This window comes from Macaca fascicularis, chromosome 4, assembly GCF_037993035.2.
Source record: "Macaca fascicularis isolate 582-1 chromosome 4, T2T-MFA8v1.1".
In the NCBI taxonomy this organism is placed as follows: domain Eukaryota; kingdom Metazoa; phylum Chordata; class Mammalia; order Primates; family Cercopithecidae; genus Macaca; species Macaca fascicularis.
This window is the reverse complement of record NC_088378.1, coordinates 57,359,141-57,384,227: the sequence shown is the minus strand read 5'-3', so window position 1 is coordinate 57,384,227 and position 25,087 is coordinate 57,359,141. Positions and strand designations below refer to the sequence as shown.

At 36.4% G+C, this 25,087-nt stretch overlaps 1 protein-coding gene across 6 annotated transcripts in view; it reads right to left on the bottom strand.

Annotated features, from left to right (window-relative positions):
• Positions 1-2,139: 2,139 nt before the first annotated feature.
• The window catches only part of TAB2 (TGF-beta activated kinase 1 (MAP3K7) binding protein 2), a 91,377-nt gene continuing 68,429 nt past the window's right edge, over positions 2,140-25,087 (bottom strand). For all 6 annotated transcript variants that reach the window (XM_005552087.5, XM_045391386.3, XM_065543555.2 and 3 more), the window contains 4 exons: positions 16,181-16,341; positions 15,877-15,970; positions 14,719-14,799; positions 2,140-4,190 (listed from right to left, as the gene is read on the bottom strand). In XM_005552087.5, coding sequence (XP_005552144.1) covers positions 4,048-4,190; positions 14,719-14,799; positions 15,877-15,970; positions 16,181-16,341 — 479 coding nt within the window. In that variant the 3' untranslated portion in view covers positions 2,140-4,047. The remainder of the gene's footprint in view (positions 4,191-14,718; positions 14,800-15,876; positions 15,971-16,180; positions 16,342-25,087) is intronic.

The following is a 25,087-nucleotide window of genomic DNA, read 5'->3' as shown; positions in this document are numbered from 1 at the left end:
TCTGATCCATTGAGATGTGCCTAGACCAATTCAGATAGATAGCAAACTTACCTGTTAATACTGTTGAGAGAAAAATACTTCAAAACCCATTCATGTAAAAACACGACCCACTTTTAGGACAACACAGTTCCTAGTCAAAGAGAAGGGGTGGGCTCAGATGATAGTTTTACATTAATCCTTACAACACCCCTGTGAGGTGGGTTTAGCATTAATCTAATTACCTTGGTTCCACAAGGAGAGGCAATACAAGCAAGGAACTGTGCCAGGATTACAGAGTAAATCCATGAAGACATCTGAAATCACAGCATTTTGGGCCATGAGGATCACTTGAGGTCAGGAATCGAGGCCAGCCTGGCCAACATGGTGAAACCCTTTCTCTACCAAAAATATAAAAAAAATTAGCCAGGCGTGATGGCGTGCGCCTATGATCTCAGCTACTGGGGAGGCTGAGGCAGGGTAACTGCTTGAACCCGGGAGGCGGAGGTTGCAGTGAGCCGAGAATGCTCCACTGCACTACAGCCTGGGTGATAGCGTGAGACTCTGTTTCGTTAAAAACAAACAAACAAAAAAAATTGGTTTTCTTAGGCCTTTTCTCTCAGTTGTCTAATTGTATTTTCAGATGGAAGCAATACAAATTAAAATGCAGCTGAGCCATTTCAAGTAAAATGGATATAAAATTGAAGCACCAAAAAAGCTGAAGCCAAAAATATATTCATCTGCCATACAGAAATAGAAGTACTTTGTGATATTATATGGGAAGCTATGCTGATATCCAGCATATAGTTATTAAATCTGGAGCAGTCCCTGGTGCCACTACGTTATTTTCTAGGGCAATATGGCCAACTTCCATTACTCATGGGCTGAATATTTTATCTTTCATTTTTTTTTTTTTGAGACAGAGCTGTGCTGTTGCCCAGGCTGGAGTGCAGTGGTGCACTCTCGGCTCACTGCAACCTCCACTTCCTGGGTTCAAGCAATTCTTGTGGCTTAGCCTCCAGAGGATCTGGGACTACAGGCGTGTGCTGCCATGCCTGGTTAATTTTTGTATTTTTAGTAGATGGAGTTTCCCCATGTTGGTCAGGCTGGTCTCAAACTCCTGGCCTCAAGCGATCCACCCACCTTGGCCTCCCAAAGTGCTGGGATTACAGGTGTGAGCCACTGTGCCCAGTCTGAATATTTTATCTCATACTGTTTACCTCTTAAACCTATCCTTGCTCACTAGAATTGCTTGTCAACATTATGTTGGGATAGAGAATACTGGTGACACGTCAGCTAGTTTTGCTATTTACAGCTGCTTTAATAAGTTTAAAGCTAACAATGAGTTTTGGACTACCCGTGCAGCTGATTTTCTGCATAATTTCCCCAATATAAAGTTAATTAATATTAGATCAAAGGCAACACAGGTTGGTCATTTAAACAAAAATTTTGAAAGAAAAATAAAATTTCAAATTTTTTTTCCCATAAATATCCGCAGTGTAACACACATCTTTGTCTAAAGTATTAGTTGTCACAGGAGGCATTTGGCTGACATTTTGTTAATATAAAAATTTTCCTGAGAAGTCTAGTTTACATGAACTGCCAGTTCCTCTACCTCCGAACCCCAAATGACCAACATGTCCAGTCCTCATATTCACTGACAAAGAGTATTTCCTTCCTATTAAAAGATCACTTAAGGAAGACCTTTCTACAACTGCATCATGGCGAGATCAGCAAATGCTAGTTTGTTCTTTTCAGCCTGAGAAAAACACCTGAGTTTTTGTAATTTTTTGAAAACTGTAAATATAAAAATTCTCTTCAAGAGAAGCACCACCATCCTCATGAACTGCATTACACATCAAGGGACAGAACTAATATTAACGAAGTGTTTACTTCAGGTTAAATCGTCCCATAAATCACATTTGTCTTTAACAATGGGGTAAGTTTTGAAAAATCCAAAGGAAATCAAAGGGAAAGCTATCACAAACTATGAAAAAAGAAGTCTAGGGCAACTGATAAAAACACTCGAAGAAATGCAGCTGAATGTCATAATGTCACAAGGAGACTCTACAGAAGAAGTTTTCTCTGATTTCCATTAATGTTTAAATGATCTGATGTATAAATTATCTCCTGTCCCACAAACTGAAAACAAGTCACAAAATCCACATTAGAATATAAGTTTTTTAATTTTTATAAATAACTTATCTGTTACAAAGATAGTTTACCCAGCTAAATCACAAAACCATCAACTCAAGATATCCAAATTACGTTTTATTAATAAAACAAGTAAAAACTGATTTATCAATCTTCACATAGAACTGCAGATGAAGCTGAAAAACAAGGCCTATTTTTAAAATAAAATGCATCAAACCTAAGGGCTTTGGGTCTACGGTTTAATTACCTAGGATTGTCTTATTTCTTCCCATATACAAAATGCAAAGCCTGAAAGTTAAGGCTCTGACATTCATAGAGATCAACTTTAATAATCCCATTTAAAACACAGCCACTTGCAAACATTTACAGTGGGTGATAGTCTATATTATCTTCCATCCTTTGCTCTATTTCAGCACTTCCCTTAGCCCCATTCTAAGCACTCATATAATTTCATAATTCTGTCCTTTTAAATGCATACTGTTATTTTTTCTTGATTTCATTTAGTTATATACATTCCTGATCATCTGAATATTTATTTTCCTTACAAAAATATATCATCAAAATAAAGAGATGCTTGAGGTTGCTTCAGTGTTCAAGTTTGCTTGTTTTTCTTTTTTTCCAGCTTTTCTTCAGTTGTCCTAAATATGGCTAGCCTTGTTTTATAAATACACATGATACTGTCACCAAGTCAGGATTAGAAATGGACTGCCCCAACAGTAAAGCATTTAAACTTCTCTCCAAAAAAAGGGCTGCAGGTACTGCTGCTGTTGGTGGTTTTGAGACTGTACTTTCCCAATAACAATCGCTTGTGCAAGTTCTGTGGGACACCAAGCAGATGAAGTTTAACCTTGTTGTTCTGTCAGTGGGTTAAAAATATCTTTTGTTTTAAGCTTCCCTGTGGAAGACAAAACACTGTGTTGTGTCACCCACTGCTCAAGTCAGTATTTAATGTGACCTACAGACATCACTTCTGTAATATCATCTGCAATTCACTGTGCAGCATCTCCCTGTCTTCACACAACATTGGAACTCATGAGGGCAAAGTACAGAATAAGTAGAGGAAAGTTATTCTGTGCATAGTTTCATCTCATTAATGCTTTTTTATTTTAAGGCATTGTTCCTCTCAGGTAAGGCGTAAAAAGGGACATGATCGTGCTTAATTACTAAAAGGAAAAAAGAAAATTAGTTAACAAAAGGCTATTACACTATACATATAGAAATATAAGAAAATAATCAAGAAGAAAAGAAATCACTTGAAGCAGACTCGAGAGATCTGTACAGTAGGAAAAGCTTTGGGGGTATTTCACTGCACATTTGTACAGACAATGCATGCTGCTTTCCTTTGCATCTTTAGCCCCTAGATGCTGGCTTCACAGAGTGGAGACGTGTTCAGGGAAGACAAAGACAAGGCCAAGAGTACCACAGATTTCTGAAGTTCTTCCCCTATCCAATGGCACTATGCGGCAGCAAACAGTTCTTAAATAGTTAAACCTTGTTCCTTTTCTTCATGTATGTAGTGTTTCACTGAAAGCTTTACAAATAAAACAAGCTATCATTCTATTCCTTCCTCCTGTCAAAATTCAGTAGTGACATGAGGGGAAAAAAGTAATGGGAACACCTAGGCGTTAACATATTGAGAATTATCCATAATAGGATACTGGTAACACTGTACACAGTTAGGCAGTGGGCAACCAAGTCTTTTAGCAGATTACTTTTCATGTGATGAATTTCAACTGCTCATGACATTATACTGAGGTATTATTAGCTCTGTGGACTGACATTTAACATTAGCACAACACCATCTTGTCACACCTTCAATTTGACAAAATCCTATGTAGCAGTGAAACTTTTTCCCGATGACAGACAAGTTTCTTGAAATTTAGATGTGGTTTTAGAGAAGATACAGGGCCATCTGGCTCAGAAATGCCTGGGCATCTCACACTGTTCACAGCGAATTAAGGCTGGATGGTTCAAAAAAGTACAGGCAGTACAATTCCACTGAGCTCCCTCATCATCTTCTGTGTCTTGAGTCTTTGGTGTTTTGATGATGGACCTTTGATCTGTAAGAAAGAAAAGAAATGGTTTTATAAGAAAGAAATCACAAAGTCTAAAAAATTACAGACAACTTTAAACACCATTTGTAGTGCACAGCCTGAGGCAGCTTGCTCCCTAAATGAGGCATCTAGCTGAAACTGACACATATGCTTGATCACTACCAACCTCTATCTAGTTGGCACTTCTCCCTCTGGGAAATACAACATGAACATGATGTAATCACCTCCGTATCTCCTTAAAGGAGAAAACAGCATCATTATCTCCAATTTATAGTTGAAGAAAGGGTATCTAATTGCAAAGATTCCCATAATATTACTCAAGATTGTAAAAAGGTGTCCTGCTGCAAAACAATACTGTCACTGCACGTAAGTCTCATTAAAGTTAGAGTTTCGTTTCCCACTGCAGTAGTATTTATATTTGTTTTCTACCAGACAGGGAAGTTTTTTTGTTAATTCATGTTCTCTATCTGCCAAAAATGTAAGCCTTGGATGACACAAATAAAATATAAACTAGTATCTAACGTCTTATCCACAGACTCTGGAGAAGTAAATCTATATAAAAATTTTACCATACTTTATTTTTTAAAATCACATTTGGTATCGTAGAGTAGAAAGAACACTAGAATTTACAGTTGTGAGAATGGAGTTCTGTTCCAGGCTCTGCTACTAATTTCTGAATATTTTGCTCCGTGATCTCAGATAAATCATATACATTGTAGGTCTCTTTGTTTCTTACTTATAAAATAAAGGTCACTGGAGCTCTAAGAGACCTATGTTCTAGAATGTTTATATGGATAGTGGTATCTTAAATACAGAGAATAATTATATTCCTCAAAGATTGTCTCTAACAAGCGATCACATTTATAAAACTACTTTTAAAAATTTGGGTCGCACAATGAAATTACAACAGTATTCCTACAAATTAATTTTGGGAGGTTTAAAGTAAAAGGAGCATGCATTGTTGAATTTTTCTGGTCAAGGTTATTAATTCAAAGCATCAAACCTATGTTAAAACAATGTACATTAATATGCAAATTCTACTTACCCTACTGATATCTTTTCTATTTTAAAAGACAGACATTGTAACAAGTAGATAAAAATATAGAAGTCAAATTTTATGACAAATTTTAAATAATTAAATGATATTTGGTACTCTGTATCCCTTTAGCACACCTTTCTTACTCATTATATAGAAATTTTCTTGCTAAGTCCTCAACTTTAGGTGTTGGCTTTCCATTGTCACAATTTTTGCCATATGCACAACTAACTTGAATAGTATCTATACAGTATTTTCCCCAAACTGAATAATTTTTTTTTTTTTTTTTGAGACGGAGTCTCGCTCTGTCACCCAGGCTGGAGTGCAGTGGCCGGATCTCAGCTCACTGCAAGCTCCGCCTCCCGGGTTCACGCCATTCTCCTGCCTCAGCCTCCCGGGTAGCTGGGACTACAGGCGCCTGCCACCTCGCCTGGCTAAGTTTTTGTATTTTTAGTAGAGACGGGGTTTCACTGTGTTACCCAGGATGGTCTCGATCTCCTGACCTCGTGATCCGCCCGTCTCGGCCTCCCAAAGTGCTGGGATTACAGGCTTGAGCCACCGCGCCCGGCCAAACTGAATAATTTTAAAACAAACATCGAATTAAGTCTTATCCTAAGTAAAAATATCTAAAAAAAATCAAGGATCTGACAATACCAGTTACTATGCCCAGAAACACATGAAAAGAAATACATTTTTAAAAACTTTGACTTTTTACCATGTAAAATCATTTCACATTCCACATCTGGGAAACATTTTACAGAATAATTGTTTTAATCTGGGGATCCATCCTACTTATTAGAATTTTGGTCTCAGGCATTAGAAAACATTTTCACCTAGCACGTTTTTAGTAAAACCTTGTTGATTCTGTTTAACTGCAAAGGTTAAAATTTTAGGAAGAGTGACCATAAAGAAGTACCTTTTTACACTTCAATGTATTACTAAATGCCAGCATATTTTTCATTATTTAAGTAATATCTAAGGCAATCAATAAGGGATCTACAATTTTTTTTTTTTAATGAAAAATCTCCAATGTTTTCTTATAAACTCACTTGGTACTTAGAATTATGAATTTTTTTTTTTAATTAGAGGTGTTTGGAAACTAAATAACCAAAAAATCGGAAAAAAGAGGAAATTAGATAACAAATAATGGTCTAAACACATTTAATTTTAGCTGTTAAAAAAATCTCTACATTGTGAAGCAGAACTGACTTCAAGGACTAAATAAATTTCTATTCATGAAGTTAATGTGTATTTTAGCCTTATTGCAAAAAATTATTGATTCCTTATTTCTCCCAAAACAGCCGGCATACAAACTTCTATCTTTCATGTAAAAACTTTTAAGTAATGGATGTTTTTATTGGATCTTTCATATTTATTATGGAAAATTTCGAACATATATAAAAGTAGAGAGGATAGCAAAATGAACATGTACTCATCCTACTTCAACAACTGTCAAGACCAATTTTATTTCACTTATGTGAAATAACAGATTATTATTAATCTGAAGTAACAGATTATGTTGAAGCAAAACAGGAACCTTTTCATAAGAAAAAATTCTTATTTTTCAAAAAGAGTAGGAAGATTGTATTCAGGAAACTCATTCAGTGTCTGAAATACACATCTTGCATATTTTTTAAAGAGTTAGCGCTTATACTGCTGTCATCTCTATTGCTTTATTCAATTAACATCCAAATAGCATCTAATCTCTGAACATTTGCTTACTGTGTCAAATGCCCTAATCTCACTCTGATCCTCTGTAATAACTGTTCATTGTATTCTAGCTATATTTAAAAACATTTAAATAAAATACGAGGACAGACCTACGTCTAATTATACATAAAAATGCAGGGGGCTGGGTGCGGTGGCTCAAGCCTGTGATCCCAGCACTTTGGGAGGCAGAGGCGGGTGGATCACCTGAGGTCAGGAGTTCGAGACCAGTTTGACCAACATGGAGAAACCCTGTCTCTACGAAAAATACAAAATTAGCTGCGCGCGATGGCGCATGCCTGTAGTCCCAGCTACTCATGAGGCTGAGGAAGGAGAATGGCTTGAATCTGGGAGGCAGAGGTTGCAGTGAGCCGAGATCATGCCATTGAACTCCAGCCTGGGCAACAAGAGCTGAAACTTTGTCTCAAAAAAATAAAAAATAAAACCAACAACAAAAAAGTGAAATAGAGTACAATAAATGAGAATGTGAAAGGAGAATGTGAAAATTCTTGTAACAAACTGAAGACCAGTAATATACCAGTTCTTCCTTGTTCCCATTTCTTTTTCTTTATTTCCTGCAATAAAACTTTATTGACAAAAACAGATGGCAGGCTGGATTTGGTCCATGGGTCACTGTTTGCCAGCCACTCTTCTAAAACCCAATTTAACATGGTATTCCTACCAGTATGTAAGCATGTGAACAACTGCCTGATTCGTAAAATGTTTTTCTCAACCTCTCCTTTTCCTCCCCTACGTAAGGCACTGAATTTCTCAATGACAGTAACTATACATTTTTTTTAGGGTGTCCTGTTCAGCTTCACAGGAAAAATGTACATTTTCCTGTCCACAATTCATACTTTCCTGTTCCTACAAACCATAATGTTTCTTAGGAAGGAAGAAGTAACACAAATAATTTGTATCTCTGAAGACATTTGAAAATATAAACATATGTGGAACAAATTGTAAGTCTAGAGTATTTGTTGCAGCACACTAGTGAGGATGATGCAACCCTATGAGTGCTGACCTGATTCACCATATGACTGCTGACTTCCAGAATTTGTGTGAATGAAAACTGTTGTTTTGCTGTCTTTATTTTGTCTCCCCCACAACTTTATTGATGTATAGTTGACAGTTAAAAATTGTAAACTGTACAACTTGATGATTTATGTATACACTGTGAAATACTTATTACAGTCAAGTTAATTAACATATTCAGCACCTCATATAGCTTATCTGCCTCCAACCCCACTGTGTTGAGAACACTTAAGATCTCCTTTAGCAAACTTCAGTTATATAATAAACTACTGTTAACTAGTCACACTGTTGTACACTAGATCTTCAGATTTTGTCTTATATAGTTGAAACTCTGTACCCCTTTGACCACAATCTTTCCATACCCTCTTCTCCCAGCCCCTGGTAACCACCGTTCTGTTCTCTGTTTCTAGGAGTTTGACATTTTTGCATTCTACATATAGGTGAGATCATGCAGTATGTGTCTCTCTCTGGCTTATGTCACTTAGCATGACATCCTCTAGGTTCACCCATGTTATCACAAATGAAAGGATTTCCTTCTTTCTTAAGGCTGAATAAATATTCCACTGTGTGTGTGTTATGTGTATACCGCTCACGTTTTCTTTATCCATATACAGACATTTATGTTGTTTTCATATTTTGGCTATTGTGAATAATGCTGAAAGGAACATGAGTGCAGATTATCTCTTTGAGATACTTATTGAATTTCCTTTGGATATATGCTCAGAAGTGGGATTGCTAGATCATAAAATTTTAAAGTTTTTGAACCTCCGTACTGTTTTTCATAATAGCTGCACCAACTTACATTCCCATGAAAGTGTACAAGGGTTCTCTTTTCTCTATGTCCTCATCAATGCTTGTAATCTTCACCTTTCTCATAGTAACCATTCTGACAGGTTTGTAAGATGGTATCCCATTGGGTTTTAATTTGCATTTCCCTGATGATTAGTGAGGTTGAGTACCTTTCAATATACCTGTTGGCTATCTGTATACTTTCTTTTGAGAAATGTCTATTCTGGTCCTTTGCCCATTTTAAAATCTGGTTATTGGTTTCTATTACTATTGATTTGCATGAGTTCCTGATACATTTTGAATATAAACCCTTTAGGAGTTACATAGTTTGTGAATATTTTCTCCCTTTCTGAAGGCTGTCTTTTCACTGCTGATTATTTCCTTTGCTGTGTAGATGCATTTTAGTTTAATGTAATCCCACTTGCCTATTTTTGCTTTTGTTGCCTGTGCTTTTTGTGTCATATCCAAAATATTACTGCCTAGACCAGGTCAAGAAGCTTTTCATCTATGTTTTCTTCTAGGAGTTTTATGGTTTCAGTTCTTATGTTTACATTTTTGATTCATTTTGAGTTTATTTTTGTATATGGTGTGAGGTAATGATTCAATTTCATTCATCTGCATGTGAATATCCATTTACTGAAGAGACTATCCTTTCCCCATTGTGTGTTCTTGGCACCCTTGTCAAAGATAAGTTGACCATAGATACATCAATTTATTTCTGGGGTCTCTATTCTGTTCCACTGGTCAATATGTCTGTTTTTATGTCAGTACCATACTGTTTTACTATAACTCTGTAATATTTTTAAAAATCAAGGAATGTGAGGTCTCCAGCTCTGTTGTTCTTACTCAAGATTGCTTTGGCTATTCAGGGTTTTTTCTGGTTGCATATAATTTTAGGATTTTTTTCTGTTTCTGTAAAGAATGCCACTGGTATTTTGATAGGGATTACATTGAATCCATAGACTACTTTGGGTAGTAAGGATGTTTTAAGAATATTAATTCTTTCAATCCATGAACACAGGCTATGTTTTTATTTATCTGTGTCTTTAATTTCCTTCATCAATGTTTTACAATTTTCAGTGTATTCCTAAGTACTCTTCTTCTTGCTATTGTTAATGGGATTATTTTCTTGATCTCCTTTGATAGTTCCCTGTGTACAGAAACACAATTGACTTTTGTACATTGTTTTTGTGTCTTGCAGTTTTACTAAATTCAATTATTACTTTTAAAAGTTTTTGGTTGAGTCTTTAGGGTTTTCAACATATATGATCATGTCACCTGCAAACAGAGATAATTTTACTTCCTCCTTTCTGATTTGGATACCTTTATTTTTCTTGTCTAATTGCTCTGGCTAGGTGATATGGTTTGGATGTTTGTCCTCTCCAAATCTCATATTGAAATGTAATCCCCAGTGTTACAGGTAGGGTTTAGTGGGAGGTGTTTGAGTTGTGGGGGTGGATCCTTCATGAATACCTTGGTGCAGGTTTCTCAATAATGAGATACTGCTCTGAGTTCAAGCAAGATCTGGCTGTTTAAAAGGTGTGGCACCTCCCCCCATCTCGTTCACCATGTGACATGCCTCTGCTTGCTTGCTTCACCTTCTGCCATGAGTAAAAGTTCCCTGAGGCCTCTCCAGAAGCTGAGCAGATGTTGGTGACATGCTTCCTGTACAGAAAGCATGTGGATGTCCGTGACATGCTTCTTGCAGAACTGTGAGTCAATTAAACCTTTGTTCTTTATAAATTACCAAGCCTCAGGTATTCCTTTACAGCAACACAAAAATGGATACTACATTAGAACTCCCTGTCCTACACTGAAAGTAAGTGGTAAGAATGGCACCCTTGCTTGTGCCAGATCTCAGTGGGAAAGCTTTCGATTTTCTCCATTGTTATATTACCTATGGGGTTTTTATATATGGCCTTTATTCTGTTAAGTTCCTTCCATATATATATATGGATATATAAATATATATATATATTTTTTTAGACAAGAGTTTCGCTCCTGTTGCCCAGGCTGGAGTGCAATAGCGTGATTTTGGCTCATCACAACCTCTGCCTCCCAGATTCAAGCGATTCTCCTGCCTCAGCCTCCTGAGTAGCTGGGATTACAGGCACTGGCCGCCATGCCAGGCTAATTTTGTATTTTTAGTAAAGATAGGGTTTCTCCATGTTGGTCAGGCTGGTCCCAAACTCCTGACCTCAGGTGATCCACCCGCCTTGGCCTCCCAAGGTGCTGGGATTACAGGCATGAGCCACTGTACCCGGCCTGAGAGTTTTAATTATGAACAATTGCTGAACCTTTTCAAATGCTTTTTATACATCTATTAAGATGACTACATGGTTATTCCTTTCATTTTACTTCAATGTGTGTGCTGTATCACATTGATTTGTGTATGCTGAACCATCCTTAAGTCCCAGGGATAAACCCCACTTGGTCATGGTGTATGATCCTTTTAATGTGCTGAGTTTGGTTTGCCAGTATTTTACTGAGGATTTTTTGTGTTTATGTTCGCCAGGAATATTGGTCTGTAGTTTTCTTTAGTTGCAGTGTCTTTGTCTGGTTTCGGTACCAGGGTGAGGCTGGTCTCAGAATGAGTTTGGAAGTGGTCCATCTTCTCATTTTTGGGAGAGCTTAAGAAAGGTTGGTATTAATTCTTGTTTGAATGTTGACAGAATTCACTCATAAAGCCATCTGGTTCTGGATGTCTCTTTGTTGGGAGTTTTTTTTGTTTTGTTTTGTTTTTTAAATTTCTAAATCCATGCTGGGTGTTTGTTGGGAGATTTTTGATTACTGATTCAATCTCATTTGTTATTGGCCTATTCAGGCTTTCTAATTCTTCTTGATTCAGCTTTAATAGGTGGTACGTTTCTAGGAATGTATCTTTTTTCTAGGTTATCTAGTCTGTTGGCATAAAATTGTTCCTAATATTCCCTTATGATCCTTTTATTTCTGAGGCATCTGTTGTCTCCATTTTCAGTTCTGATTTTGTCTTCTTTTTCTCTCAATTTATCTAGCTAAGGGTTTGTCAATCTTGTTGATTTAAAAAATCACCTCTTAGTTTTACTGACATTTTTCTGTGTTTTTAAATCCTCTATTTTTTGCTGTAATCCTTATTATTTTCTTCATTATGCTAACATTAGGCTTAGCTTGTTGTTCTACTAGTCCCTGGGGTATAAGTGAGATCTTTTTTTTTTAACGTACGTATTGTCTCTATAAACTTATCTCTTAGTACCGCTTTTGTTGCGTCCCATAGATGCTGGTATGCTGTGTTTTCATTTTTGTCCGAAGATACTGTTAAGATTCCCTTTTGATTTCCTTCTTGACTCAACGATTATTCAAGAGTGTGTTTAAGTTTCCACAAATTTTCTGGTTTTCTTGCTGTTAATTGATTTCTAGTTTCATTCCACTGTGGTTAGAAAAAAATACCTGGAATGATTCGTATCTTCTTAGGTTTGTTTAGACTCGTTTTGTGAACTAACATATAATCTATCCTACAGAATGTTCCGTGTGTGCCTGGGAAGAATGTATATTTTTTTTGCTGTTGGCAGAGAGTTCTGTGTTTGCTATATCCACTTGGTTTAGCATTTTGTTCAAACCAGCTGTTTATTTGGTTTCTGTCTAGATATTCTATAATATTGTAAGGGGGGTACTGAAGTCTCCTACTATTGCTGTCAATTTCTGTCTTCAGATCTGTCAATATCTGCTTTACATATTAATGTAGTCTGATGTGGGGTGTGTACATATTTATAATTTTTATATTTTCCTGTTAAATTGATCCTTTTACCATTATATAATAATCCTTGTCTCAACAGTTTGGCTTAAAAATCTATTGTTTCTGATATAGCCACTTTTGATTTCTTTGAGCTACCGTTTATATATAAAATCTTTTTCTATCCCTTCACTTTCTGCCTGTGTCTTTAAATATAAAATGAGTCTCTTGTAGATCGTGTATTATTGGATCCTGTTTTTATTTTTCTTATTTCATTTTAAACAAACAGTTTATTTAAACAAGAAGCTTGACTTGAAGGGAAAACTTTCTAGGATTCTTTTTTTTAGAGTAATTTATCCCTACTTAAAGACGGATTGCCCTACATGTAACAGCTACATACACAAAAGTTATAAAATTGTCCTTGGTTTTACAATGATAAACGAAAAACATTAAAATCCTCCAATTGAACAACGTATATGAGAATTTTTTTTTTTTTGTTAAAACAGTAAGAGCAAAATAACTTACTGGAATATAAAGATAGGAGCTGAATGAACATGCCACTAATGGAGAAAGGTGGTATTTTCACAGAATCAGTATTTTTTTCCCATCCTGTCTCCACTTGATGTCAATCAAAACATACCATTGGCTGTTTGGTTTGAAGAAAAAAGCAATATGCTTGTGCACATATACCAGTTACGTCATGTATAATAAAGGAATGTGGAAGAGGAAAAAAAGAATAAACTATACTCTAGTAGTCAGAATGTGGTGGAACCAAACTGCAGTTTTCTAATTGAGAATGTAATAATCGTGGTCTTTAAAGAACAGCGTTCTGGAGTAAAGAAGCTGTGCAGGTGTGTCTGTTCCACTGATTGATTGGCCATCAAATCAGAATCTGATCTGCTTCATTGACAATCCCTGTCGTTCACAATAGGCTTTCATTAGTTTACTAATTGGTGTATGCCTCTTAATCTTAAACACCACCACAGAATCATCATGTCCCGCCACCTTCAAATTAGTATGATCCTTGTTCTCAGTCTTGATTCCTTCTGTGGGCTTTTCGTCAGCCATGGCGAGCACCGGAGTCTCCTCAGCTGCTGCTTCACAAAAGAAATGGCAAGTCCGCAACTAACGAGCACACAAGCAGCAGCAGGAGCAGCAGGAGGTGACAGTGGTGGATGAGGCAGAGGGTGTGTGCACGTCATGGGCTCCCTCCCCTCCCACTGTGTGCACTAGCAGGAGTTCTTGGGGCCTCCCGTTGGCTGCTGCCAGATCCTGTTTTTAAAATCCATTCATACAAACTCCTTGTGAGTGGTGAGTTTAATCCATTTACAGTTAAGGTAATTACTGATAAGTGAGGACTTACTATTGCCAGTTTGTTGCTTCCTGTCTATTTGACAACTGTTTTGCTCCTCTTTTCCTCTTATTGTCTTCCTTTGTTATTTGATGACATTTAATCATGATTTACTTTGATTGTATTTGGTTATACTCTTCTATTTTAAGTTGATAACAACTTCAATTGCATACAAAAATACTATTGTATCTTTACAACCTTCACCCACCCACACTTATGTGCTCTTGCAGTTTGCTTCTTTTAATACTATATATCCATTAACAAATTTTTACCTTTTAATTAGAGTTGAAAGTAAATTATATGCTACAGTTAAGTGTTAATCTATATATATGTCTATATCTTTACCTTCAGCAGTGATATTTATGTACCTGTTTCCATTTCTATGCATATTTTAATGCCTGGATCAAAACACACAGATATACTTTGACATGTCTTAGTTTGGTGTGCATATATTCTGAGAATATCAATGATGTAAAATGATAGAAGGTAAAAAACTACTCATCTGGAATTTAGGGTATTTTGATTACTTAAAGTTATATATAAACTGAATATTCATGGGGGGAAAAAAAACTTCCCCAAGGTATCTTCCTTATCATTTGTCTAAGGTTTTAAATGATACAAATTTTAGTACTTAGTAATTTTTTTTAACCAAGACTTGCTGGTTGGGAGTGTATAGTGCTTCCTAAGCTTGTGCATATTACTCTTAAAAAGCTAAGAATATTACATCTTTGCATCCTCCCCAACCCCAAGCAAGTAAATGAAAATAAATAAACATCTTCTTAACGAATTCATTTAAGAATGCCAGAGTTTGAAGCAATTCTAGAGAGGAAGGTTGCTGAACAGGAAAATTTTTCTAAAATTTTGCTTTTCAAAAGTAACAGTTTTCACATTTAATGGATAAACTAACCTTTGGGTTTTGGTGGCACAGGACCTACAAATCCAATATTGTCATAAAAGTTATGGATAGCGCTGGGATTAAAATGCGGTCCTGAAATACATAAAAAGTAAATATATCAATGCTTATAGCTCAAAAACAACTTTACCTTTTAAAACAAGTCTTTCTTTCTAAAAAAAAAATCATGCTATAAGAAATGCTTTTCATTTATTTTGCCCTTCTAATCTCCAATTATATCTAAGATTTCAAAACATATTTCAAATATATTATCTTAGGTATAACGTAGTACTCATAAAAATATATTATCTTAGGTATAACATAGTACTCATAAACATAAATTTACCACTTACTCAAGGTAAGTGGTAAATTGTGAAAGAAGTCAAAGTAATGCTGGTAAGACATTAACAGAAGTAGAAGTAGACCCCTGTTCTATGTGGCAAGTTAAAATAACTTAAAATTTCACAATTTAAAATGTAATTTTAAATGATCAAATACGGACTAAACAGCTTTACCTCAAGTAAATATAAAAACCTTGCATTAATGTAATAGAATGGTTAAAATTAAAAAGTTCAAGGATTGTAGTTTCTAGAATAGCACCAACTTTTCTCTCCAGAGTTAAATTATGGTATTTTTCTATGAATGTTTAAAGATAAATAGCTTAATCAACATTTAAAAATAATAAAAATAAAAATAATCATCTTCCAGTTTTACAGATTCTGGAACACAGTCCCAAATGTATTAAAGACTTCTCTTTCGGTTAGATTCCTTCCCCTTCCTATCTTTTCCATTTTATATCTTTTTATTATTTATCCAACTTCAGAATTAGGTTTAAGTGATAACATTTCCTTTTAGTTCTCTACGGAACTGAATTAAATTGTAAACATTATTTACTATAAATCATTGCTTGTCATTAACAGCTCAAGTATAAAAAACTATCATTGTCTAAAGAGTGTATAAACCTTATTTTTATTATCTTCTCTATTTTATCAGTTAAGATAGTGCCATTGAGATGGGGGTGACTTTTTAAATATATTCTTAAAACTGTATCTGGTTCTAAAGCCACATGTTCTGAGACAGTGAGATTATGATTGATAAATCTGTTTTTAGCCACAGGAAAACTGCTGGTGAATTAATACGATGAATTTCAGCTACGTATACACTGAACTTTACCTCGGGCTTGAAAAAGATCAATTTCTTTGGTTAGGCAGTCAATGTCAATCTGGAGTTGTCTATTACAACTTCTCAACTGCTGCATTTCTTCGAGCTGAAAAATAATTCTATGTAAGTAAGATTTGCACTGAATTCTTAGTCATTAGTTAATAAAGAATGGAGTTTGGCAGGGGAAAGTTAGGACAGAAAAACAAGTAAGAGTTAAGAACATCTGAAGAAAACTAGATCGAGATATTATACTTATGTTAGATGGCCTACTCTCACGTTCAAGCAGAGAGATCACAACAGTTACATAAAGACTTACGGAAGGTATTTGGGATATAGAATTTGATCTTTTCAGGCGCCTTCGAGTTAGATTATTTTCCATTTCATTAACCTCAGATTTTAATTTATCCAGCTTTTTCTTTTGAATCTCAAGTTCTCTTTGAAGTCGTTCCATTCTGGCCTTCTGGTGTACCAATAGAGCTGCAACACATATCAGTAAACATGAGGACCTACCCACTTTAATCAATTAACCTTTAAGCAGACTTGGAAAAACAAAATAAACAAGAATTTGTCAAAAATCCCAAAGCTATATTAAAACAAAATATGGTATGTTTAGGCATTTAAAATTTCAAGTTTTTTTTTTTTTTTTTGACACGGAGTTTCACTCTTGTTGCCCAGGCTGGAGTGCAATGGCGCAATCAGCTCACTGTAATCTCTGCCTCATGGGTTCAAGCAATTCTCCTGCCTCAGCCTCCCAAGTAGCTGGGATTATGGGCAACTGCCACCACACCGCACTAATTTTGGATTTTTAAAGAGATGAGGTTTCACCATGTTGGTCAGGCTGGTCTCGAACTCTTGACCCCAGGTGATCCGCCTGCCTTGACCTCCCAAAGTGCTGGGATTACAGGCTTGTGCCACAGTGCCTGGCCAAATTCCAAAAATTTTTACTTAAAAATTGTTTTAGTTATTTAAATAAATGCTACTTTTCAAATGTTTTTTTAGGATTTGGAGAAATTCACTTTATGAATGAAGACAGCATTTTTAGGCTACAACTTCTCTAAAGGTTTTAGTATTTTTAATTAACCTACTTACCGTATCTAATTTACATCTACCCTCGGAAAGGACAAGCTCTCTTACTTCAGAGTGTCATGTTTGGTCTATGAATGAAGCATTCTAATATGAAAATGTTATACATATTTTAGCAGGGAATGTAGAATGGGTTGAATCCATTTTGATGTATGCAAGAAATAAAACAGGAAGATTGATTTTACTCCACATGAATGTTAACATTAAATTATCCCAATTGCCACTTATATTTTTGTATATTCAGATTATATTCTGTGAAAATATTTTCCAAGATCTTTAGAGAAACAAAATAAGCAATCAATCCCGCAGCATGAATGAACTACTTGGGAAACCATAATAAACTACAAATACTGGTATATGTTTTTGTGATCTATCCCTGGACATGAATCTCATCCTTTAGGATACTGGACTGGAAGTGAAGATACTGGAATCTACTTTTTATAAAGAAACAACATGGGATGATTCTATCTTGAGAAAAAAAAAGGCAGATTTGGAAAAGCACTTTAAACAACCTCTAGAAATAAAAGTCATTGAAATGAAAAAGCCAGACAGATTACATACAAAGACAGCTGGTGACCTGGCAGATAGACGTAAGAATATTACCCAGAATGCATAGACAATGTGACAGAAAACATGAGAGAAGAGTTGAAAGGCCTCACATACATCTAAGAAAAAAATTCCAGGCTGGGCGCGGTGGCTCACACTTGTAATCCCAGCACTTTGGGGAGGCTGAGGAGGGTGGATCACTTGAGGTCAGGAGTTTGAGACCAGACTGGCCAACATGGTGAAACCTCATCTCTACTAAAAATACAAAAAGTAGCTGGGCGTGGTGATGGATGCCTGTAATTCCAGCTACCTGGGAGTCTCTGAGGCAGGAGAATTGCTTGAACCCGGGAGGCAGAGGTTGCGGTAAGCCGAGATCATGCCACTGCACTCCAGCCTGGATGACAGAGTGAGACTCCGTCTCCGCTGGGGGTGGGGGTGGGGGTGTAGGGGGTGGGGTGGGGAAAGACAGGGAGAAAAGAATTCTAGAAGGAGACAATAGAGAGGATAGACAAGAGGCAAGATGTGAAGAGATACAGGCTGAAAATGTTCCAAAATTGAAGGGAAAAAAGGAAGTAACAAATTTTAGAAGATAAAATAATTTGTTCACCTAATTAAATTATCCAAGAATACAGATGAATAAAGGTATTTCCAGAACAAAGTCTGGGGAAATTCAACAATCACAGATAGCTGCTGAAATAACTACTAAAGATATGTTTTGATAAGAAGGAAATTAAATACAAAAGAATGGAATAAGATGAGTAAATCTGAAAAAAAAAAAGCTCTGACAATAAAACAAAGGAAAAGACTATGGCAGGGCAGGGGAGCAGCAGACATTGTTTAAAACAAAGTGAAAATAAAATACTGGAAAAGAATAACAAGACACTGAAGTGCAAAGATCAGAGGTGAAGTATTCTAAGGTCTTGAAGGTATTTAAGAAGAATACACTTAAATGTTGCTAAGCCAAATATACATGCTCAGTATTTAGGGATCAGTACTAAAAGAAGTTCAACAGAATGTGCAGTTTCTAAATTAAAAGAACCTAAGGAGAAATGAGGGAAATTTAATTAAACCTAGGTAGCAGGAAAGGAGGGGATAAAGGAAAGAAATGCAAAACAAAAACCTGACTGGGATAATTCCAAATATACTAGAAATAACAATGAATGCAACCTAATTAAACATATCTGTTGAGATGAGATCAGTAGACTGAATTGTAAAAACTCAGCTATATGCGGCTTATGAAAAACACTCAAAACATAATTCACTTATCTATTCTTGTAATAAGTTGAGGGTCTAGGTTTCAGGTGTTGTTGTAGGCATTTTGGAAGTCCACGAACAAAATAGGAAAACATCCTTGCCCTTGTGGAGCTCACATTACAATGGAGCATAGATCAGGGCCAGGGAGTAGGGCAAGAGAAAGACTCTAAACAAAGGGTAAACAGGTAGGCAAACGATGGCCCAGGGGCCAAATCTAGCCCCACTGCCTGTTTCGTCATTAAAGTTTTACTGGAAAATACAGCCTTGCTCATTTGTTTACTTGCTATCTATGGCTGTTTTCATTTTACAACAGCAGAATTAAATAGTTGTGACAGAGATTATGTGGCCTACAAAATCCTAAATGATATACTATCTGGCTGTTTACCAGACCATGTAGAGCCTTGCTGACCATATTAAGGACTCTGAATAGAATGGGGATCTATCATAGCACAGAAGGGTTCAAAATAAAAGGACTCAAGTAAAATAAGTATCTTGCACTTCAGGCACTACTCTAAGAAGCATAAAGTAATAGCAGTCAATTGCTGGAAGTATCTGAAGACTGTGGTGCACTGAAGGCAACAACAAAACCCAAACCCAGCTCCACTCCTGACTAAATTGATGCAATGACTCATAATAATAACCTGAAAGAAAAAGAGATGTCCTCATTTCTGGGTGTAAATACCATTTACTTTAGTCTCCTCTGTTCCTTTACATACAATATGTGGCATTCAATAAAAAATGAGACATACAGAAAACCAGAAGAAAAATGGAATTCATCATCAAGAGATAAAGTGATCAACAAAACTATACTCAAAGATGATGTAGCTGGAATTACCTGACAGAAAACTTAAAAGATTTAACTATGATTAATATGTTAAAGGATCTAGTTTAAAAGGTGGACAGCATGCAAAAAAAGATTCACAATTTGAGGAGAGCGGTGGAAATCATGAAAGGGTCAAATGCTAGAAATAAAAAATTATTTATCAGAGATAAAGAGTTCCTCGGACAGACTTAGCACACTGGACACAGAAGAATCAGTGAACTTGAAGATAAAAATTACCCAAACTGAATACACCAAGAAACAAGTGAAAAAAAGAACAAAAAAAACTTAAGAGTTGCAGAACCAATATCAAACAGTCTATGTGTAATTGGCAAAAGAGGAGGAAAAAAGGCAGGAGAAATATCTGATGTGATAAAGACCAAAAATTTTCCAACATTAATGAAATACAACAAATCACAGATCTAAGAAGCCTATAGATCACCAAAAAATGCTAAAACAAAACCCCTAGACACATCACAAAGTGCTGAAAACCAAAGATTTTCATATATTTCAGAAAAAAATCTGACTTTAGGGCAAAACATATGAGATAAAGATGTCCTTTACTTAATGATAAAAGGAAAAAATGCTAGTATACAACTCTGCATGGAAAATCATAAAAACAATCTAATTTGTTTTCCAACAAATACATTATAAAGTATACATTCCAGGATAAGGTTGAGCATTCTCCCAGTCACAGCTCCATCAGCAATCCCCAATCCCATATCCCTAACGTCTTCTATCAAAACAAGAAAGTAAATCATAGAGTTTGAGAGATACACAGAAGGCCAATATTAGTAGGAGCCAGACTTTAACAGCAGGCAGAAATCTGATTCAAAGATGATTTAGGAGACTTGAAAGAGTCACAGTTGCTACACATACGGTTGTGAGGTGTTTTGAGGTTCAAAAGTAAATTTTTCAGAATATATCTGAAATAAGCATTGCATCCTTAGATATTCAAAGGGGTTTTTGCAATGGCTGAAGATGTGGCTTACCTTTGGGAGTAAAGGCAAAGTATCTCTTATGATTAGTCTGAAGCTCTAAAGTAAAATATTGCAAATCCATTTACAATTACTTACAACTTATTTATGAGGCATTTCTTTGCACTTTAAACAAAATTATAGAGTTATAATGACTGTATTACTTAGAAACGACATACCTAGTTGGTTGACTTGTCTAGGTATGGCTGTTATAAACAAGCTAAAAATGCTATGAATATACTAGGAAAGCAGTTCTCTATTTCTTAGCAATTTTTTCTTCTAAGTGGCTGAATTTTTATGTGTCTAGTTCACTTTTCATTTGTGGTTTGAGATCTTTAGATAGGAATCTGAGAAAGACGAATTACAGAGAAAAAAGGGATCAAAGTGAATTTCTAAAAATCACTGTAAAAATTAGGCTAAAGTCAAAACTCTTCTCGAGCTGTGAGTTTTGTCTGCAAGTTTAACCTTGACTATACAAAATAATATCCAATATTTGTCCATTATGAAAAAATGTGATTAGATTCAATATGAAACAATGTTGGTAGATAAACAGCAAAGACAGTTTTGCTCTAATTAGCCTCCACTAAATGAAAAAATCTGTCTCCTGAAACCCCATAAAAATGAGGTATGAATGACAAAGGTTCAATCTACCAACAAATAAGAAAAAGAAGGCAATTAATTGACAACAGATGTCAACAAGTTTCTGGAAAGCTAGAAGCAGATGAAATGACAGGTGAATGAAGGAGTGGAGAAAGCTGAAGTCTCATGCACAAAGAGGGTGCTGTAGACAAAATGGCAGCTCATCTGCCCAGCAGAAACCTAAAAAGGCTCTTGACTTTGGAAAAAGGAGGTAACAACAGAAGGCAGGAGTTAGGAAAGGGCCAGAACACAGAGGCTTAATTAGCTATCTGTATATGGAACAGTCAACTTCTCCCCATCCTAAAGGGAAGGTAGCTGTAGGTTTAAGGATCACATAGTTGAAGAAAATCTGATATGAAGGCAGGTGGATCATCTGAGGTCAGGAGTTCAAGACTAGCCTGGCCGACATGGTGAAACCCCATCTCTACTAAAAATACAAAAATTAGCCAGGTGGTAGTGACTTGTGCCTGTAATCTCAGCTACTCAGGAGGTTGAGGCAGGAGAATTGTTTGAACCTGGGAGGCAGAGGTTGCAGTGATCGCGCCACTACACTCCAGTCTGGGTGACAAAGTGAGACCTTGTCCGCTCCCCTCGCCCCACCAAAAAAAAAAAAAAAAAAAAAAGGAAAATCTGATATGAATGTGAAAGATCTGCATAAACAGAGAAAAAAACTAAATCCAGATGAAGTGAAGACAACATAGTAGAGAGACGAGAACTTAAATTCTAATATTAAGAGATTTAAGACACTACTGTACCAATAAAACAACAATCTTCTTCGAAAAGCAATCAGAGAACTAGCTCTTGGAAATTAAAAACATAACTGCCAAAATGAAAATTTCATATGGGAGTTGGAAAAAAACTTAAGGAAATCTCCCACAATGTAGAATGGAATGATAAGGAGGGGCCGGGTATGGTGGCTCATGCCTGTAATCTCAGCACTTTGGGAGGCCTAGGAGGGAGTCATTTGAGCCCAGGAGTTTTACCAGCCTGGGCAACAAAGAGAGATGCTGCCTCTACAAAAAAATTCAAAAATTAGCCAGGCGTGGTGGTGCACACCTGTAGTCTCAGCTACTCGAGAGGCTGAAATGGGAGATCACTTGGGCCTGGGAGGTCGAGGCTACAGTAAGCTGACAGCACCACTGTACTCCAGCCTGGGCAACAGTGACACCCTGCCCCTGCCCGACACCTCCAAGAAAGACAAAGACGTGAAATATACTGAAGATGTAACGAGAAATAGATAGAAAGCTCATTCAGGACATTAAACAGCTGAACAAGAGGAGGTCTAGAAACAGACAATAAAGAAACCATAGTGGGGATCAGAAAAGAATTTCCCAAGGCTGAAGGGAGACACTAGCCTGTAAAACGGACGAGTCTACTAAATGTGGGGCAGGATGATTAAAAAAAAAAAAAAACCCTACACCATTGTAAAATTTCAGACTACTAAAGACAAAGAAAGATCTTAAAAATTTCCAGAAAGAAAAAAAGTAGATCACATACAAAGATACAAGAATCATATTGACATCATATTTCCTCAGTAATAAGGAAATCACTACATTTTTCTGTGGAGAAATGATATTCAACCAATAATTCTATATCCAGCTAAAAGTATGAGGGGATTTCCAGATATTTAAGGACTTAGAGAATTTACCTCCCAAGTCTCATTAGGAAAATACTTAAAGACATGTTCTAGCAAATTGAAGGCATAAACCAAGAAAGAAGACAATATAAGATCCAAGAATGGTGACTCTAATTTATAACAGGGAAGAAAGAACTCCAGGAAAAACGAACAGATGGTATCTTGGAGGTGCCGAAAGGATATGATAAAGGCAGAGAACAACAACAAAAATTAACAATCCCAAGGAAAACAGATAAATACCTGGGCTTTGCAGTGAACAGATGATGAAGAAGGAATTACAGGTAAAGAAAACAATATTCAGTATCCTTTAAATCCTCTTTCAAAGTTAAAGTTTAATGGATAAAAGTAATTTAAGCATGCAACTCTCTCTTGTGGTGGTTGTTAAAAATAAGTGAGTACTAAGTGAACTCAAGCACCAGGGCTCTTAAACCACTGCTACAAGCATTCTAAATGGTTTATACAGAAAGCTCAGTACTTACCCAACTTTTGTCAGCTCATGAACAATGAAGAAAATTTGTTACTCAATTTTATTTGAAATTTAAAAAACACACTTGAAGTTCCAGATGGTGTTAGTTTTATTAATTTTAGTTATTCTTTACTGTAAATAATGTCAAATTTCTCCAGAAGTTAAAAACAAAAACACAAGAATTTGCTTACTGAAAAGAGACATATGTCATTGGAAAACATACTAGGGACTTGTAGATACAAAGATTTTAGGCTTGTTTAAATGAAAAAAGAAAAATTTTGCTATTGAACAACCTAATAGGTACTTACTTCTGGAATCTTTTTGTTTTTTGTCTGTAATGACAATTTTACATGTCTAAGTCAGGTACATGCCTAAGTCATGCCTAAGTTGTTCTACCTAGGAAAGTACAATGTCAGCTTCTAAAATAAATCAAGATTTTTCTACGCTGTAACTTTGTTGACAACAGGAATCATATCTGTTTTATATATCACTGTATTACCATAGTCACTTATTTGGTGACTGAGTCATAAAAGATTTAAAGATGGCAATTATAACTTTAAAGCAAACTGTTTTAATCTATTTTGTCTTTTTTTTTTTTTTTTCCCGAGACGGAGTCTGGCTCTGTCGCCCAGGCTGGGGTGCAGTGGCCGGATCTTGGCTCACTGCAAGCTTCGCCTCCCGGGTTTACGCCATTCTCCTGCCTCAGCCTCCCGAGTAGCTGGGACTACAGGCGCCCGCCACCTCGCCTGGCTAGTTTTTTTGGTATTTTTTAGTAGAGACGGCGTTTCACCGTGTTAGCCAGGATGGTGTCGATCTCCTGACCTCGTGATCCGCCCGTCTCGGCCTCCCAAAGTGCTGGGATTACAGGCTTGAGCCACCGCGCCCGGCCTATTTTGTCATTTTTAAAGGCAGTTTGAAATCAGATCAGTGCTGCAACTGGACCCACAATTTGGGCAACAGATGTAAAACAAAAGTATGAGGAATGATGCTTAATCTCTAACTATTTTTAATAACTTAATAAGAGATGAATTTTAGTCATTTTAGCATAACTGGTGAGACCTCTTGCTAGATAATTTGCTGGCCTTTATTTTACATAATTAAGATTCTGCATGTAATCTTACAGCATTAAGATATAGGTATTATCTAAAACTTTTATTTTAGACAGAAGGAAAACAGGCCTAGAGGCACCAAAAGAGCCTCAAAACAATAAAACTGGATGAATCATTATGTGACGTGGGCGTGTTTATGGCTTAGGTTTATACTTTTTTTTTTTTTTGACGCAGAGATTTGCTCTCTTGTTGCCCAGGATGGAGTGCAATGGCGCGATCTCAGCTCATGGCAACCCCCGCCTCCCAGGTTCAAGCGATTCTCCTGCCTCAGCCTCCCCAGTAGCTGGGATTATGGGTATGTGCCACTACGCCCAGCTAATTTTGTATTTTTAGTAAAGACGGGGTTTCTCCAGTTGGTCAGGCTGGTCTCGAATTCCCGACCTCTGGTGACCCACCCGCCTCGGGCTCTCAAAGTGCTGGGATTACAGGCATGAGCTGCCATGCCTGGCCAGGTTTATACTTTAAAAGAGGATATGGTAGCTGTTTTCAAGTTTTTGAAGGGATGCCATGAGACCCATTCAATATGGTTTCAAGGCAATACTAAAGAGAAAATATACTGTAAAATTTCTGGGGTGGGGTGCAGGGGCTCACACCTGTAATCCCAGCACTTTGGGAGGCCAAGGCCGGTGGATAATTATGAGGTCAAGAGATTGAGACCATTCTGGCCAACATGGTGAAACCACGTCTCTATTA